General features: G+C 37.0%; 1 protein-coding gene and 1 pseudogene across 3 annotated transcripts in view; both read left to right on the forward strand.

Annotated features, from left to right (window-relative positions):
* Positions 1 to 20099, forward strand: part of CFAP47 (cilia and flagella associated protein 47) — a 507751-nt gene that overhangs the window by 179701 nt on the left and 307951 nt on the right. For both annotated transcript variants that reach the window (XM_086387631.1, XM_086387632.1), the window contains exons 29-31: positions 10 to 238; positions 2158 to 2379; positions 17148 to 17229. In XM_086387631.1, coding sequence (XP_086243757.1) covers positions 10 to 238; positions 2158 to 2379; positions 17148 to 17229 — 533 coding nt within the window. The remainder of the gene's footprint in view (positions 1 to 9; positions 239 to 2157; positions 2380 to 17147; positions 17230 to 20099) is intronic.
* LOC147340118 (ras-related protein Rab-11A pseudogene) lies at positions 6055 to 8609 on the forward strand (annotated as a pseudogene). The gene has a single exon (XR_015159739.1). The product of XR_015159739.1 is annotated as a ras-related protein Rab-11A pseudogene (transcript).

Below are 20099 nucleotides of genomic sequence, written 5' to 3' on the forward strand. Positions count from 1 at the left end.
GAATTTTAGGAATGGAAATAATACCTGAAGGATTGAAATCAGGAAAATGTGAAATGCCAAAGAAAGGCAACAGATCTTTGAAAAATGAGGCAAAAGACAAGGAATTCTTTTCTCCTAAAGAAGGAACAAGAACATATGACTTCTTTCTGAAGACTGTAAATGCAGCTCAGACCTGGTTCAGTCTCTTCGGTTGGCCTGAAGGACCCCATTCTCTTAATATTCCAGAGACTGTAAGAAGGTAACAACTATATGTTTCTCTAACATTTCTCTATGTTTGCCTTGTATCATATAAATGTCTATTTATTGAGATTGTTTGAAGTGAAACTCAATGTTAATTTATTCTAAACTGATACATTATGAGAAGATGATTAGTAAAGCAAAAGGATGCAAATAGAAATTTTTGAGTATGCATGTGCGTTTTAATTTCTTCTAAACATCCAATGATTTGGGGCAAGCACTGAAAGTCTCTGAACCTCAGTTTCCTCATCTGTGAAATGAGAATGGATGATATGGGCAAGATATCCTTTTAAACTTGAAAAATTTAGAAACTGTATAAAACAGGATTATTTTAATTCTGTATAAATGAAATTCAGCTGTCTATCAAGAGTATCATCAGGGTGATGGATAGTAAATAGTGTTAGTGAAGAGGGAAGACACAATTTCTTTGATACCATCTCCCGTTTGACAGTATCTTTACCTCTTTCACATGTTGTTTTATTACTCAGAATGTTTAAAACAGTTAACTGCATTGGTCATATCAAGTCACTTAATTATAGTGTTAATTTTGACAGGAATTTAGGCACCTCCATTGTTAATACTGGTGTAATGGTTCTTAGAGTTTTCCTACCTCCTTTTTCATCACTGGGGTAACTGGCTAGCACCATAGGGGCAAGTACTAATCTATATAACTAGACGGGCTGTATTAGAAGTTTTGCATCTATACACAGGCATGAGCTTGGTTATTCTAACTGTTTAATTTTCCTAAAAGATATCTTTTTCAGTTTTTTAATAAATATTTTCAGCATCATAGATTGAATTACTGGTTTATAGACTCAATCATAAATCATCTGACTCCAGGGAAGTTTTTAGAGAAATTATTCCCTAGTTTTCAGTTTTCTGTTTTGTTGTTTTTTCCTTCTGAAAAGTGTATCTGGTTTTAGTGTATTCTAATTATTACGTTTTTAATTTTCAGAGAAATCATTGAGCATTTACAATTCATTATATAATACTTGTAACTAGTAGTAGTATGGTTTGTATGTTTAAGATCTCTATAACTTTAATTTTATATTTTCTTGATTTAGATATTTTACTTTTATGTCTCATAATGAATAAGCTATTAGATTGATTTATTTTTCTCTGCATTTTCTAAATAATGCTGATTGGTTTTCTTTGTGATTTACTTTTCCTTTAAACTTGAATGGTATGCTTAATTATTTTCAGGTCTATAAATTTGTTTCTATTCCACATTGACTGCATCCCAGAATTTTTGCTATTAAGCATTCTCATTTTTATTGTTTTTGATAGAGCTTATGATTTTAATTTTCGGTTTCTAATATTTTACTATAATATTGATCGCTAATTTGTTGTATGTTATTGCATTCATGTGTCATTATTTACTTGCCTGTTCTCACTAATTGTTGGGCATTTACTTCTGTTATTTTGTTCGGTATTTTCTTAAAAACAATGCCAAGATTGAATGTGTCTGTTTATAGATGGTAGCAAACATTTCTAGATGTTATATAGGAAGGTTCTCAGAGGTGGGATCACTTGATCAAATGATATAAGCCTACCAGGCTCCTCCGTCCATGGGATTTTCCAGGCAAGAGTACTAGAATGGAATTTACTCACACAATTGTAGATAGTGGGTCTAGAATTTAACCTTTATTCTGTTTTTCCAAAGCCCTTAGCATTTTCTAGTCACAATCCAATCTTTCAGACTTGACAGCATCACCATTATATAATGATGTGTGCTTAAAGCGAGTTACTAGAAAGTTCTGGGGTTATTAAGAAAATCTAATTTTTACTCTCAAAAAATAGGTAAATGAAGTGAATTGTATAATTTCTCATTTGATTTTAAATAGAACTGTATTTGGTCATTGAGAATGGTTTTTTATAACATTTTAAGATGTTTTTAATTTTAATATTATTTTCCCATAGGGATGTGTATAAAATACAAGTGTACTCATCAGCCCTATCAGCCAGAAAATTTTCCAGACAGAGTGACTTTTCCAAATATAATAAGACCATTTATGATGTGCTGATCCACCTGTGTGGAAAAATGCCACCTGGAATTAATTCAAGTCAGTCTTTACCTGTGGATTACCCTGAAAGGGTGATTCAGCTTCATTGGCAACATTCTTTACTTCTTGACTTTCTCAGGTAAGAGAATGGGTATACTAATTTAAAAATGTAATTATGGCTTGGATGGATAGATAAGTAAGTAGATGGGTGGGTAGATAGATAAACAGACTTTGATATTATTTGTCCTTTTGTAAAATATTTCCTGTTTCTATAATATATATATATATATATATTTATATGAAACCCTGTAATATATACCTTAGAGAAGTCATAGAAAATAAGTGTTTTATGACCTATTGAATTTATAATCTAAGGCAGTCATTCTCAAACTTTATCATGCATCCAAATCATTGACATAGTGTGTTAAGCAGGTTACTGACTCTTTCTCACAGAGTTTATGATGCTAATTTGCATTTATAACACGTTTCCAAATGATACTGATACTTCTGATCTATGACTTCATCTTGAGAATCTTCATGTAAGGCAACTATAGAAATCCGTTGAACTAAAAAAAAGGATGAAATCAATAAATGTATTCCTCAGACTACTGTTAGTATAATCTCAAATTCTGGATACTGTGAACTTTTAGTCTGCATATTAAAGTGTTTTAATATTCAAAAAGGTAAGCATATGAAAGGTTCCATAAATGACTGATAGAAAATACCAGAAAAATACTTGTCAGCATAATGTCTATGTTCCTCTGCAAAGATTAAATGACAGGTGGCTTTCATTAAAAGTATCAGGGGAATGTTGGTAAATTTATAACACTTCCTCTGCCTATATTGCAGTATCTTGGTCCACTGGAACTCTCCCCATCCATAGGCAGTGTTACTACTCCAACTTCTATGCTCCTGTAACCACTAAATTACTAACTACCACTAAGTTACCATTTGTTACTTGTAACTATTTATGGGCTTTATGAAATAAATAATATATTTTGAAATATAATATTGTGTTTTTCTATGTTGCTACTTTGTATATGGAATCTACTCCATAGTTGGCCAGAGATGTTCATTCACCTTCTTTGGCAGAGATGGGGGTGGAGGGTAAGAAAAGGAAACTTACAATAGGAATGCAAATGAAAGATTTGGTGTTCAGTTTTTTTTTTTTTTAATTTCCAGATAAGAATTTTTCAGTCCCTAGCAATACTATAGTCTAAAAAATTAGATGGTACCGGACAAAATATTTTTTCTTTGTGTCTTAGGCTCTCGCTATCATGTCAGTAACCAAAACTGGCTTAAGTTTCTTGTCGCTTGAAAGGGATATAGGAATTTCAAAGTCACTAAAGGTGACTGAGTTAAAACCCAGGCAATCTGTTATGGAGGCTGACTGAATCAGAGGGACTCCACTGAACAGGCGGAAGAGCAGGAGATGGCTGTTTCTGCAGCCACAGTATTAATGAAAAACATGTGACAACTGGGAAGTGACTGGGGCAGTTATGAGACACCCTTTTGGTTCTGGGTGGGACTAAGAGGAGAGGTTCAAGATCCCCACCTCAGGCCTCAGCAGCAGATGGCCAGGTGGAGAGGGAGAGGTCATTGCCAAAGAGACTGAGGATCCAGAAAAGTAATGCCACATGCATGCAGGTATAAGAGTCCCTCTCCCCTACCTCATGGAAGCCCACTTCAGGGCTGACCCACATTCTGAGAGGCCTTACACAATGTGGAGATCCTTCCTTTATAAAATAATATCAAATTCAAATTACAAAAATTATATACATAGCTTTAGAAGAAACTCACAAAAGTGAGGCAACCTGAAATTGAAGCTTTATTTGCTCTTCCATGATGCCATCTTGTTGAGGGGATGGGAAGGTCTGAAATTTTGACTGTTTATCCCAAAGAACAGAGTTGCTGTAAAGAGACCGTTCAGGGTAGAAGAGACTAAGATATGTGAAGATCCAAGACTGCATTCCACCCTGTTCCTCTACAACCAGTCTGGGTGAGAGAATGAGAAAGATGCTGTCAGTTAAGGAAAACAGCACATTTGTGTGTGACTATATAAATTACTTTGAACACCACAGACTTACTCATGAATCTGTGTATCCCATTAATATGTAAGCATGCTGAGGACAGGAAGCATCTCTGATTCATCTGGCATCTCTAACACCCAGGGTCATTGATAACATGGAATAGATCCAAAGTTCCTTAAATATTTATTTATTAATATTGTCTCTCACAGAGATTTGCTTTTTGAACTTATGTAGTGAAAGAAATAAAACCTTGAAATTGGATCTCAGGACAGTCATAAAACGATATGGAAACTTTTGTGAAATATAAAAATTAGGACTAAAAGGAGAAAAGGTAATGAGTTTGCGTTCTAAAAGAAGTATAACCAGTAAGAAAGGGTCAAGTTGGAGAAAGGTAGGGTATATAATACTATGACTGCTGTACTTTGAACACTGTGTATAATGTTAAACCATAATGTCTTAAAAATAACTTTTAAGGCTCTTATTCCATAATATCTGTTAGTCTGCTAGAGAAGCCATAACAAAATACCACAGACTAGAAGCCTTTAACAATAGAAATTTGTTTTCTCACAGTGTTGGAACCTTGAAGTACAAGATCAAGGTTTCTGCAAATTGATTCTCTTCTGAGGCCTCTGGGTTGGCTTGCAGACAGACTCCTGCTCTCTGTATCCACATGGTCTTTTCTCTGTGTGCACAAGTCCCTGGTGTCTCTCTGTGTGTCTAAACTCCATATTCTTATAAGGACACCAGTCGGATTGTATTAGGGCCCAGTCTGAGGGCTTCCTTTTACCTTAATTACCTCTTTAAAGGCCTTAACTCCCAATGCAGTCAACATTCTGAAACACTGAGGGTTAGGGTTTTAACATATGACTTTTGGAAGCACATACTTCAGACCACAATAATATAGTATGTCTTCTATTTTTTTTTTAAATATCATGTAAGTGAGTGTTATATTTTATAATAAATTTATATGTTATATTTGAAATAATATGCTTAAGGTCTTTTGTGTCTGTTATGGAATTAATCATGTCTCCCCAAAATTCACACTTGTTGAAACCCTAACCCCCAATGTGACTGTTTGGAGATAGGGCCTTTTTAATGTAATTATGGTTAATGGTGTCATAAAGGTGGGACCCGAAGCTGTCTCCTAAGGAAGAAGGGTCTCACCAGAAACAGAATTGGTTGGCACCTTGCTTATTCTTGGAATTCTTGCCTCTAGAATTGTGAGAAAATGAATTTCTATTGTGCAAAAGACCCAGCCTGTGGTATTCTCTTATGATAGCCTGAGTTGACTAATACAGTGCCTAATATCCTTTGATATACTTTCATTTGTTTATATTCAGTAATCATTTTTAAAATGTGATTTTCATTGAAAAAATAAACTTTTTTATTTGTAATTTCTATAATATAAAAATATAAAAGCAGAATATAAACATCAGGTATCCTACATTGAAACTGTAAAGTAGGATATCACATAAAATAAAACTACTATAACTGTTACTTTCTAATTTAATTGACTATTTTTTAACTTTGGTTAACATTTTACTGTATTTCCTTCAAGTCAAGTTTATGGGATTTATTTCTTAGTTGAAATTTCCTTCCAAATGTATTTTTTAAATTTTTATTTATTTATTTTATTTTTGGCTGTATTGGGTCTTCATTGCTGCATGGGCTTTTCTGCAGAGGGCTTCTCTCTAGTTGCAGTGTGTGGACTTCTCATTGAAGTGGCTTCTGTTGTTGCAGAGCATGAGCTCTAGAGCTTATGGGCTTCAGTGGTTGCAGTGCATGGGCTGGGTAGTTGTGGTTCCCAAGCTCTGGAGTATAGACTCAATAGTTGTGACACATGGGCTTAGTTGTTCCTAGGTATGTGGAATATTCCCAGACCAGGGATCAAACCTGTGTCTCCTGCATAGGCAGGTGGATTTGTTACCACTGAGCCACCAAGGAAGCCCCCACGCTCCACCCTACCTTCCAAAAATATTGTAATCCTGCTTGTTTTAAACTTAAACCTTTTCCCATGTTGTTAAAAACTCTTCATAAACCTCATTTGCAATGAGATACCATTGTTTTCAGAACCATTCCCAGTCTGTTGGACTCATTGATTTTTAAAATAAATTGTTCATATACTAAAAAAATGTACTTAGAAAAACTAACCCTTTACCCTTTATAAGTAAATTTAATTTCATTTGTGATTTCACTTCTTTTCTCTTTAAAAATTTATATCAGTATTTCTGAGCAACAGCATAAAGAAGTGATTCTGGAATAGTACACTGAAGTACATTAAAAGCATAGACTTTTGAATCAGACAGATGAAGGCTTAAATTGTAATATTTTTTGTACTTTTGTGGCTTTTCACAAGTTATTAATACTTAACGTGTTTAAGATCCAATTTCAGTATCTATAAAATTGATGATAATTACTAAATTTCTTTGGTTGATTAAAAAGTATTATAAATAGAGACTTCCCTGGTGGTTCAATGCTAAGACTCCACGCTCCCAATGCAGGGGGCCAGGGTTCGATTCCTGGTCATGAAGCTAGATCCTACATATGGCAACTAAGAGTTCACATGTCAGAACTAAGACCTGGTAGAGCCAAATAAATATTTTTTTAAAGTATTAGAAATAATAAAATGTATATTAGATGACCCATAGTAGATTTTTATTATTAATTTAAATAAATTATGATCTATGGCTAATAGATCCATACACCACTCCAGTACTCTTGTCTAGAGAATCCCATGGGAGGAGGAGCCTGGTAGGCTGCCATCCATGGGGTCGCTAAGAGTCAGCCACGACTGAGCGACTTCACTTTCACTTTTAACTTTCATGAATTGGAGAAGGAAATGGCAACCCACTCCAGTGTTCTTGCCTGGAGAATCCCAGGGATGGGGGAGCCTGGTGGGCTGCCATCTATGGGGTTGCACAGAGTTGGACACAACTGAATCGACTTAGCTTAGCTTAGCTATGATCTATGGCTTTGATATGCCAAAATGTTTTCTTAAATTACTGCAGTATGGTAACCATTCATGACATACCATAAAATGGCTCTTGTGATATTTCAGGAAATAGAATATTTTAAGAATCTCTTCATCTATTAGAAATAAATGTTTTGTTGAAATAAGAATGCCAGAAGGGACTTCCCTGGCAGTCCAGTGGTTAAGACTTTGCTTTCCAGTGCAAGGGTGTACGGGCTCAATCCCTGGTTGGGGACCTAAGAACCAAAAGACATAAAGCAGAAGCAATATTGTAACAAATTCAGTAAGGACTTGGTGCACAAGTGCACATCAAAAAAAATGGTGCACATCCTAAAAAAAAAAAAATCTTTGAGGGGTTCTTTACTGGGTCTGGCAGCTGAAACTTGGTGCTCGGGTTACCCCTGCAGCGATGCCCCCTGGTCCCACCGGTACCACTGCTGCTGCCACCCCTTCGCTTCTACGCTGCACAGCGGGCACCCACGACGACGACTACAACTACCTCTTCAAAGTTGTCCTTATTGGAGATTCTGGTGTTGGAAAGAGTAATCTCCTGTCTCGATTTGCTCAAAATGAGCTTAGTCTTGAAAGCAAGAGCACCATTGGAGTAGAGTTTGCAACAAGAAGCATCCAGGTTGATGGGAAAACAATAAAGGTACAGATACAGGACTTGCCAGGGCAAGAACCATACCACAGTAGAACATCAGCATACTATTGTGGAGCTGTACGTGCCTTATTGGTTTATGACATTGCTAAACATCTCACATATGAAAATGTAGAGCGATGGCTAAAAGAACTGAGAGATCATGCTGATAGTAATGTTGTTATCATGCCTGTGGGCAATAAGAGTGATTTGCACCATCTCACGGCAGTTCCTGCAGATGAATCAAGAGCTTTTGCAGAAGAAAATGATTTGTCATTCATCGAGACATCTGCTCTAGACCCTACAAATGTGGAAGCTGGTTTTCAGACAATCTAGACAGAGCTATACCGCATTGTTTCTCAGAAGCAAATGTCAGACAGACGTGAAAATGACATGTCTCCAGGCAACAGTGTGGTTCCTATTCATGTTCCACCAACCACTGAAAACAAGCCAAAGGTGCAGTGCTGTCGGAACACATAAGGCACTTCTCTTCTCCCCTAGAAGGCTGTGTGTAATCCAATTGTCAGGTCTAAGACTTAAATATATTTGTAATTCTTGTGGTCATTTTTGTGGTTATTACTTCCTCATACTTATGAATTTTTCCATGTCTTAAGCCTTTTGATTTTAGCTTTATAAAAACATCCATTTGTTCCAAATGACTGCAGCTTTTTTTCATGCTATGGCTTCACTAGCCTTAGTTTAATAAGCTGAATGTTTGGATTCCTCAATTATTGTTTACTTTTCATCATGGAAGCTGTCACTGTAGGACATAAAAGAACTTGATCCCTTGAAGTTCAGACCTATTGGTCTTGATTAAATCAAATTAAGAAGACTGTAGAAATAAGCTATCATTTCGTCACAGAGCAGCTTATAATTAACATACTCTCCTCTCAGTGCAGAGTATATTTCCATAAATCTAAGAATTGCCCTATAAACAAAGCAGAATTTTGAGAGCCTATAAATTTTCCATAATTCTGGAAGTCAATTTCTAAAATGCCTTAATAGGGTTATATAGTTTAGTAAATTTTGTTTTTTAATTTTTGTAAACATCAAAGTTAATTATAGAGGGGCAAACACTTTTTTCTGTAGAAGAATTATCTTAATCAACACAAAAGACTGTGATGATTTCAGTAGTAGCTGGGAACTGGAGAGAATGGTGGAATTCCGCCTGAGGTGCCTCTGTTACAGTAATCAGGCAGCCCAAGTCATTTAACTTATCTAATTTCCCAGCAGTATATAACGTGGCATTTTATTGCTCAGGCAATAATGCTCTTAGTATCCGAAGGCAAAGTGTTAATTTTGTCTTAAAACCTTCCAGTAAATGCAACCTAGTTTTACCACCATAACCACCAGCAGGCATGGACAATTATTTTAACAATGCTGATTTTTGAGTTTTGTAGTATATTATGAAATATAGTCCAGTTAAATATCTGGTTTCAGTATGTCTAAAGAATACAAGAGAGGTTAATTTCTGCTCAAGTGGTACCACTTAAGGGCATGTATTCTTTTAGTACATAAGATGAAATAGTACCTTGAGTTTAAACAGAATGCATTTAGGCATTGTACAAACCTGAAAGTTTTCTTCCACTACATTATTGAAATCAGTGGAGCAGCTCATTTCTCATTCTGAAATGTGCACACTAATATTTAGTTTTATTTTTTTGTGGATAATATTAAGCACTTAACTCTGAAGTGTCTGAAAGTTGTGTCAACTAAATTGATACTGTTCAGGATGGTGGAATATCCCCAAAATATACATGTGTGTGGGCTTGCCTAGATTGCTATGTTTCATAGTTAATCTTCTGTCTTTTGCGGTGCTCATGACTTGAGGGGCACACAAAAGGCATTGCTGTCGATTTAGTTTTCCTCTGTAGCCGTTTTATTATTTTGGTGTATTGGTTATGAAGATACTACTATCTTCTCGTAAATTTATACTTTGTATTTTATGCATGCTCTGTAACTTAATTTTTTTTTAAAGTTATTGATCTGGAATATATTCACATTCTAATAAACAGTTACTGGGGGACTATTAAAAAAATCTTTAAAAAAAGAATTCCAGAAAACAAGTATTTGTCAAAGATGTCTGTCTTTTGTTAAATTTTAGAAAATGTTATTGAAGTATAGTTGATTTACAGTGCTGTATTAATTTCTCCTATACAGCAAAGTGACTCATATATGCATATATATGTATATTCCATATTCTTTTCCATTATGGTTTATCACAGGATATTGAATATAGTTGCCTGTGATATATAGTAGAAAATTGTTGCTTATCCATTGTATATATAATAGTTTTTATCTACTAATCTCAAACTCCCAATCCTTCCCTCCCTATCCCTGCTTTGGAGAATACAAGTTTATTCTCTATGTCTATGAGTCTGTTTCTGTTTCATAAATATGTTCATTGTATTTGTCTTCCTCTTTCTCACTTACTTCACTAGTAATGATAACAGGACGATAATCTCTATTTCCACGCATGTATGCTGCAAAGGGCATTATTTCATTCTTTTTAGGGCTTCCCTCATAGCTCAGTTGGTAGAGAATCCACCTGTGATGCAGGAGACCCTGGTTCGATTCCTGGGTCAAGACGATCTGCTGGAGAAGGGATAGGCTACCTACTCCAGTATTCTTGGGCTTCCCTTGTGGCTCAGCTGGTAAAGAATCTGCCTGCAATGTGGGAGACCTGGGTTTGATCCCTGGGTTGGGAAGATCCCCTGGAGAAGGGAAAGGCTACCCCCTCCAGTATTCTGGCCTAGAATTCCATGGACTAAGTCCATGGGGTCACAAAGAGTCGGGCATGACTGAGTGACTTTCACTTTCATTCTTTTTATGCCTGACTAATATTCCATTGTGTAAATATATATATATATATATATATATATATATATATACACACACACACACACACACACACACATTCCATGTTTTGTTTATTCATCTTTTAATGAACATTTAGGGTGTTTCCATGTTTTTGCTATTGTAAGTAGTGCTACAATGAACACTGGGGCCCATGTACTTTCTTAAATTTAGTTTTGTCTAGGTATAGGCTTCCCTCATAGCACAGTTGGTAAAGAATCTGCCTACAATGCAAAAGACCTGGATTCAATTCCTGGGTCAGGAAGATCCCCTGGGGAAAGGATAGGCTACCCACTCCAATATTCTTGGGCTTCTCTTGTGGCTCAACTGGTAAAGAATCCACCTGCAATGTGGGAGACCTGGGTTCGATCCCTGGCTTGGGAAGATCCCCTCCAGAAGGGAAAGGCTACCCACTCCAGTATTCTGGCCTTGAGAATTCCATGGACTACAGTTCATGGGGTCACAAAGAGTCTGATATGACTGAGTGACTTTCACTTTCAGGAATAGGCCCAGGACTAGGATTGCTGGATCATATGGCAACTTTAGTTTTACTTTTTTAAAGAGTTATTTTCTATAATGGGGTTACCAATTTACATTCCCATCATGAATGTAGGAGGGTTCCCTATTCCCCACTCCCTCTCCAGCATTTATTATTTATAGACTTTTTAATGATGTCCATTCTGACTGGTAGGTGATATCTCATTGTAGTTTTGATTTACATTTCTCTAATTCTCAATTACTGATGATTAGAATCTTTTCAGGTGATTGTTGGCCATCTGTATGTCTTCTTTGAAGAACTGTCTATTTAGGTCTTCTGCCCATTTTTCAATTGAGGTATTCTTTTTTTTTAGTGTTATTGTTGTTATTGAGTTGTAGGAATCATTTGTATATTTTGAAAATTAAGTTTTTGTTTGTCACATCATTTGCAAATATTTTCTTCCAGTCTGTAAGGTTGTTCAAGTGTGTCTTTATTAGGTAAAATGGGAACTTTATTTAAATTTTTATGAGTTTAAAACAGAAAACACATGACTTGTCTTTTAATTTTACCACTTCCTACACTTGGTCCTTGATGATTCATTCAGTAAAAATGCTCTAATTCAATAAGGCAAAAATCATAATGCCATTATTTTAGAAGTTTAGTTTTGCTTTTAAAATCTAATGGAATGTTAAATGTGAACGAAAACAGAAGTCTAGATATTTAAATAACTCCTTATTGCTTGTGCATTATAAAAATCAAAGTTTTCTGATAGCATCATTAAACTCTATGCACTTGTGATCATCATGTTATTCTTGGAGCATTGTTATTGGCACAGCTCCCAATAGAGTTAACATTAACATGAGTAGTTTCTGTTTTGACATTTTATGGTATGAGGATGCAGGTATGGAAGAATAATTTTGGCATTAAAGCCAAGGTATTCAAATTTATTGCTCTTTTATCAGCAAATACATGCCTATCAGTATATGTTGGCTGTGATAAAATTCTTCAACATTTAGAGAATGACAGTATAGGTAATAAAATTGGGCCATTAATCCAAGATATGTGTATATGTTTCATTATGGAAATAAATGTATTAAAGTTTAGAATAATCATAAATGTTATTAGCTTCCCCATGTAAATTTGATGTCAGTGAGTGAGAACTTTTGTACAAGTAAAATTGTATGTTTTATGTGGTAAATGAGAAAGTAAAATTTGGCAGATTAAGTTTAAATTTTAATAAGTCATTTCAATTAATTTTGTTTTGTTCTACTCAGTGTAAACCCAGAAGATTCACATAGAAAACTTTGCATAAATGTAATCAAATGTAAAATGTAATCAAATCAATGGAGAGTGAATCCTATAAAACTACTGACCACACATAAAATCTCTTGGCAAAAGATAATTATAAATATTGTCTTATCAATTGATGAAATTAGGCCTTGAGATATATTAAAAATGAAAAGAATGAAACGAGACTCATACAGAAGAGGAAAACTAATTATCCCTTTACCCCTCTAAGTTTTTGGCTGAACTTCAAGAACAAAAGACAGATTCAGTTCAGTTCAGTCACTCAGTTATGTCCGACTCTTTGCGACCACATGAACCGCAGCACGCCAGGCCTCCATGTCCATCACCAACTCCCAAAGTCCACCCAAACCCATGTCCATTGAGTCTGTGATGCCATCCAACCATCTCATTCTCTGTCGTCCCCTTCTCCTCCTGCCCTCAATCTTTCCCAGCATCAGGGTCTTTTCCAATGAGTCAGCTCTTCGCGTCAGGTGGCCAAACTATTGGAGTTTCAGCTTCAACATCAGTCCTTCCAATGAACACCCAGGACTGATTCCTTTAGGATGGACTGGTTGGATCTCCTTGCAGTCCAAGGGACTCTCAAGAGTCTTCTTCAACACCACAGTTCAAAAGCATCAATTCTTAGGTGTCAGCTTTCTTTATAGTCCAACTCTCACATCCACACATGACCACTGGAAAAACCATAGCCTTGACTAGACAGACCTTTTTGGCAAAGTAATGTCTCTGCTTTTGAATATGCTATCTAGGTTGGTCATAACTTTCCTTCCAAGCAGTAAGCGTCTTTTAATTTCATGGCTGCAGTCGCCATCTGTAGTGATTTTGGAGCCCATAAAAATAAAGTCTGACACTGTTTCCACTGTTTCCCCATCTATTTGCCATGAAGAAAGACAGATTAACATGAGGAAAAAAACCCAGGTTTAATTATGTATGTAAGTTGTATGGTAGCCTCACAAAGTTATGACTCAGAAGGCAGCCAGAATATTGAAATTTGTATGCAGTCCTGACCTAAGGTGTTTAAGGGTCTAGGGCTTCAAAGGGTAAGGCAGAGGGCTGGGGGTGGGTGGGATTTACTGGAAGATGAGAGGAGGCAATGTTTGATAAAGAAAGCTTACTCTGCCGTGCATATGGGTCTCATGGGTGTGAAAGTTATCCCTGGTAATAGCTCTCTTTCTGGTACAGTCCCTCTTTCTAATGTAAATTTTGTTTATAAATGTAGATTTCCCTTACAAATGGAGAACTTTTCTCTGTTTTCAGATTTTCTCCTATCTGCAGTTTTTCCAAATAATCACTATGCAAAAGAGGCATATTTTAGCGTGGCTTATTCTATTACCCCTCACTTCATAACAGCCTCTATAAAGTGCCATTAAAGAACAAAGTAGCCAGTAGGAATTTGCTGTGTGGCACAGAGAACGCAAAATCAGTGCCCTGTCACAACCTAGAGGGGTGGGATGGGGAGGGAGGTGGCAGGGAGGTTTAAGAGAGAGGGGGCATGTGTACACCTATGGCTGATTCCTGTTGATGTATGGCAAAAACCATCACAATATTGTATAGTAAGTATCCTCCAATTAAAAATAAATTAAAATTTAAAAAGAAGAACAATGTATGGATCATACTTTACTAAATAAATATTTCTATGTTTAAAAAATAAAGCAACAACACAATTCAGCTGAGTACATTTTAAAGTCCTTACTGCTATGCTAAGTCACGTCAATCTTGTCTGACTCTTTGTGACCCTATGAACCATAGCCTACGGGGATCCTTTGTCCATGGACTTCTCCAGGCAAGAATATTGGAGTGGGTTGCCATGCCCTCCTCCAGGGGATCATCCCAACCCAGGGATCAAAGCTGTGTCTCCTGCATTGGCAGGTGTGTTCTTTACCATTATTGCCACCTGGGAAGATTTTACTGGCTTTCAGCAATTCATCAGTTAGTCAGCATTCAGTCTAGCACAGATAAAGGAGCTCTGAAGAGGTATCCAGGGCAAGAGATGTTTATAGGCAGAAGTGGGCAAGAACACAACTTGAACTGAGGCAATGAGAGGGAACATAATAAGTCATCCCCAGATGTCCCACTTTGGTATGGGAATTGTTTTGAACAGATGGGAGTTGAGAACCAGCAGACTCATGAAAAGCTTTCTACCTCTCCCTTAACTGCCTAAAAGAATTTAGGTGGGGGGCCTGTACCAGGAAGGGAGCTATTACTAGCAACCACTTTTTACATCAGAAAGCCTGATTTGCATAGCATGGCACAGGTTTGTTTACCAACATTTATACTTCCTATCTTCCTGTGAATTTTTTTCCTCCTCCTTGAAGCCCCAGATCCCTACCTCCTTCTCCTTAACTCAGGTTAGTATGTAAGCCTCAACTGCCTGACTACCTTTGAGTCTTCATGTCTTTGTGGGGCTCCCATAAGGGTTTCCCTTGTGGCTCAGCTGGTAAAGAATCTGCCTGTAATGCTGGAGACCTGGGTTCACTCCCTGGGTTGGAAAGATCCCCTGGAGAAGGGAAAGGCTACCCACTCCAGTATTCTGGCGTGGAGAATTCCATGGACTCTATAGTCATCCCAACCCAGGGATGAAAGCTGTGTCTCCTGCATTGGCAGGCATGTTCTTTACCACTAGTGCCACCTGGGAAGATCATACTGGCTTTCAGCAATTGATCGGCTAGTCAGCATTCAGTGTAGCACAGAGAAAGGAGCTCTGAAGAGGTATACAGGGCAAGAGATGCCGCAGAGTCAGACACGGCTGAGCGACTTTCACTTCACTTCACAGTTATGTAGTTAAATTTGTTTTGTTCCCTGTTAATCTGTTCTATGTCAATTTGATTGTTAGACAAGCCGACAAATTTAGAAGGGAAGAAAGAAAAAATTTTCTGCCCTTACAGCAAAAATAAAAAAAAAAGATTAGTTATTCCAAGTTTACTTTCCTTTAGGGGAAGCAGGTCTGTCAGGCAAGTGACCTAAGTAGTGCTGATCAGGCGATTCCTGATTGACTGGTTTACAATTCCATTTCTGGGGGAGCCAAAATTAACTCAGTCTTGATTTGGTGGCATGAGGTTTAGTATAGGCAGCTCCATTTGGGGCTTGTTGCCTTGCCTTTAACAATGCAAAAATGCATTCTTCAGCCTCAATTTGTTACTGAGGGCCTACTCTCTGGTGAGCACTGGGGAATATTCAAATGAATACCCTGTAGTCTCCCTCTTCAAGCAACTCTCAGTTTAGTGGTTCCCTGATAGTTTTCCTTAGGCTCTCAGTTGCATGTGATAGAAGTGACTATTTTTTTCCTCAGATCCTGTCTTGGCTTTGCATGCAAGGAAGTATTACAGTTTCTTCATAATTCTCTTGAGTTGTTGTCTTTGTTTTACCTCTAGGATTTCAACTTATTGGGGCATCATCTCACTGAGTTCTTACATAGGCTTTAGTGTGGCTACTTCTAAGTAGTGGTATACCATTAAAATTAGATTTTATTTAAACCTATAGTAATTCCAGTGTAATGAAGATTCATAGAAATAATGTAAATGCAGATGGGAAATGAGAAGAGAAGAAATGACATTTATTTTCCAAACAAAGGAGCTTTATGTTTGTAGCATGATTTCTTCCAATAGCTTTTTCTGGCCCTGGGCCACAGCAAACTTGACAACTCTGGAACCATGCTCTCTGCCTCACCTCCCACAAACGTCATTCATCTGTGTTATCTTCAAGGTTTGAGCTTTCAGAATAATCTTTCTGCTTTTTCTTTTTCCCACTGGTCACTAGTTACAGGACTGCAAGCTGCTGAGGGTGTTTATAGAGTTAAATACTAGATCTGGCATTCTCTGTAAAATGCTAATGGTAAATTCTCTGTTAAATGCTTATAGTAAGCAGTGTTCTCTGCTCACTAAATGAGTTAGTGACACCCAAAATCCCACTGAGAAACACTCCTGCTAAAATTATATTAGAGGTGTATAAAGAGGTTCTTGTAATAGTGTACATGCATATGAAGATTTTTGATAAAAGTATTTCAAGAAATGTGATAGTGAAAAAAATACTAAAAAATATTATAAAGTATGTACATATATATTCTTTTAAGTGTATAAAATAATATAAGTAGATATTTCCCATTTAAGATACTACAAGTTTATATAATCAAAGAGTCTGCAATTTTTGGATATACTCTGGAAAAATAGGTGATGGTTTATGTTATTCTAATATATTCAGGCATATGTGGTGATAGGCATTCAATTAACATAGGGTAACTAATGATCTATCTAATTAATATTTTATTGTGTTCAAACTTTATGCATGTATTTTTCAGTTTTATAATATTATAACAACAATAAAATGGTCTTGACAATAGGGTCCAAGTCATATAACTCTCTATGTCCCATTAGCATGTAAATGTGTATGTGTATGGTTATAGACACTTAGTAAGTTATTTCTCATTATTAATTCCCTGAAGGAGACATTATATGCACATTTCATTGATAAGGGAAGTTTTAAAATTATATAAGTTTTAAATTTTAAAATTAAAATTCAGTACATGTATAAACTATATAACAATGAAATAATTTCATTAAAGTTCATATGCAAGTGATAGATGGATTGTGAGTATTCTATAATAATTTGTTTTTTATTTTTTTTATTTTAGTGCTCAAGGAGCTTGTATTTCTCATGTACTGCCAGAATTTCTGCTTGAACCGGAAGATTACAAGAAGTGGATTGAAATTAGAGTAAGAGAATTTAATTTCTGAGAAATTATTGAATTTAATGGATTTTGGCTTAGAATCCTTGATTTTTTTATTTATGAAATATCCTAAGGATTACGCCTCTCCAGACAGTATGTGTGTGTGTATAAACACACACATAGACATATATATATATATCAGTTCAGTTCAGTCGCTCAGTCGTGTCCGACTCTTTGTGACCCCATGAATTGCAGCACGCCAGGCCTCCCTGTCCATCACCAACTCCCAGAGTTCACTCAGGGTCACGTCGATCGAGTCAGTGATGCCATCCAGCCATCTCATCCTCTGTCGTCCCCTTCTCCTCCTGCCCCCAATCCCTCCCAGCATCAGAGTCTTTTCCAGAGAGTCAGCTCTTCACATGAGGTGGCCAAAGTACTGGAGTTTCAGCTTCAGCATGATTCCTTCCAAAGAACACCCAGGGCTGATCTTCAGAGTGGACTGGTTGGATCTCCTTGCAGTCCAAGGGACTCTCAAGAGTCTTCTCCAACACCACAGTTCAAAAGCGTCAATTCTTTGGTGCTCAGCCTTCTTCACAGTCCAACTCTCACATCCATACATGACCACAGGAAAAACCATAGCCTTGACTAGACGAACCTTTGTTGGCAAAGTAATGTCTCTGCTTTTGAATATGGTATCTAGGTTGGTCATAACTTTCCTTCCAAGGATTGAGCGTCTTTTAATTTCATGGCTGCAGTCACCATCTGCAGTGATTTTGGAGCCCCCCAAAATAAACTCTGACTCTGTTTCCACTGTTTCCCCATCTATTTCCCATGAAGTGATGGGACCGGATGCCATGATCTTCGTTTTTTGAATGTTGAGCTTTAAGCCAACTTTTTCACTCTCCTCTTTCACTTTCATCAAGAGGCTTTTGAGTTCCTCTTCACTTTCTGCCATAAGGGTGGTGTCATCTGCATATCTGAGGTTATTGATATTTCTCCCGGCAATCTTGATTCCAGCTTGTGTTTCTTCCAGTCCAGCGTTTCTCATGATGTACTGTGCATATAAGTTCAATAAGCAGGGTGACAATATACAGCCTTGACGTACTCCTTTTCCTATTTGGAACCAGTCTGTTGTTCCATGTCCAGTTCTAACTGTTGCTTCCCGACCTGCATACAGATTTCTCAAGAGGCAGGTCAGGTGGTCTGGTATTCCCATCTCTTTCAGAATTTTCCACAGTTTATTTTGATCCACACAGTCAAAGGTGATCCACACAGTCAAAGGCTTTGGCATAGTCAATAAAGCAGAAATAGATGTTTTTCTGGAACTCTCTTGCTTTTTCCATGATCCAGTGGATGTTGGCAATTTGATCTCTGGTTCCTCTGCCTTTTCTAAAACCAGCTTGAACATCAGGAAGTTCACGGTTCACATATTGCTGAAGCCTGGCTTGGAGAATTTTGAGCATTACTAGCATGTGAGATGAGTACAACTGTGTGTTAGTTTGAGCATTCTTTGGCATTGCCTTTCTTTGGGATTGGAATGAAAACTGACCTTTTCCAGTCCTGTGGCCACTGCTGAGTTTTCCAAATTTGCTGGCATATTGAGTGCAGCTCTTTCACAGCGTCATCTTTCAGGATTTGAAATAGCTCAACTGGAATTCCATCACCTCCACTAGCTTTGTTCGTAGTGATGCTTTCTAAGGCCCACTTGACTTCACATTCCAGGATGTCTGGCTCTAGGTCAGTGATCACACCATCGTGATTATCTGTGTAGGGAAGATCTTTTTTGTACAGTTCTTCTGTGTATTCTTGCCATCTCTTCTTAATATCTTTTGCCTCTGTTAGGTCCCTTCCATTTCTGTCCTTTATCAAGCCCATCTTTGCATGAAATATTCCCTTGGTATCTCTAATTTTCTTGAAGAGATCTCTAGTCTTTCCTATTCTGTTGTTTTCCTCTATTTCTTTGCATTGATTGCTGAGGCAGGCTTTCTTATCTCTCCTTGCTATTCTTTGGAACTCTGCATTCAGATGCTTATATCTTTCCTTTTCTCCTTTGCTTTTTGCTTCTCTTCTTTTCATAGCTATTTGTAAGGCCTCCCCAGACAGCCATTTTTTATTTGTCTAAAAATCTCTGTGGAGTTCCCATGCAAAATAGATTACATGGCTTTCTTAAATATACAGGTGATTGCTTCTTTTAAGGGACTTAGAAATGAAGAATGGTCTGTACTTATGTAAATTTTTTCTTAAAATACATGTTTAGAATATATAACTTTCAAAGAAAATATTGGTTTTTTTTTCCAATTACCTGAAAATTGCCACTTCCCTTCTTAAGTTTTAGTGGAGAATAGGGAGAAATTAAGCAAGATAGTCATTTTTTTTCATATTATGCAATTCATTTTATGGAGACCTATTGAGAAGAGTAATTGTCTTGAGAAGTCTGTAGGCTTTGAGGAAACTCTCTGTTAGTTGTAACACTGTTACTATAGTCACCACATTATGTTAGCACAAGATCCAGAGGCCTGTTCTTCAGCACTCTGCTGAGTTCCAGTGGCTTCATCCTAAGGGTATGGCTCTTTGGGGGGTTCAGAATTCAGAATAATTTTGCATCTATATGGCATCACCGACTTGATGGACATGAGTTTGAGCAAGCTTCAGGAGTTGGTGATGGACAGGGAAGCCTGGCATGCTGCAGTCCATGGGATTGCAAACAATCAGACAATATTGAGTGACTGGACTCACTGAACTGCCACTGTTGCCACAGAGTGACCTATCAGGTACAATAAATGAGTAACTCTATGACCTCAAATAGAGGCTGTGAGTTCCAGAAAGCTGTCTATGTTGATAGTTTCTGTTACTGGCACATGGAGAGTTGGAAATCTGGATGAATGGGTATAAAGGACATGTAAATGTTTTATAAAA

This window comes from Bos grunniens, chromosome X (genome assembly GCF_055505025.1).
Source record: "Bos grunniens cultivar Pamir isolate PY7600 chromosome X, Bosgru_T2T1.0, whole genome shotgun sequence".
Classification (NCBI taxonomy): domain Eukaryota; kingdom Metazoa; phylum Chordata; class Mammalia; order Artiodactyla; family Bovidae; genus Bos; species Bos grunniens.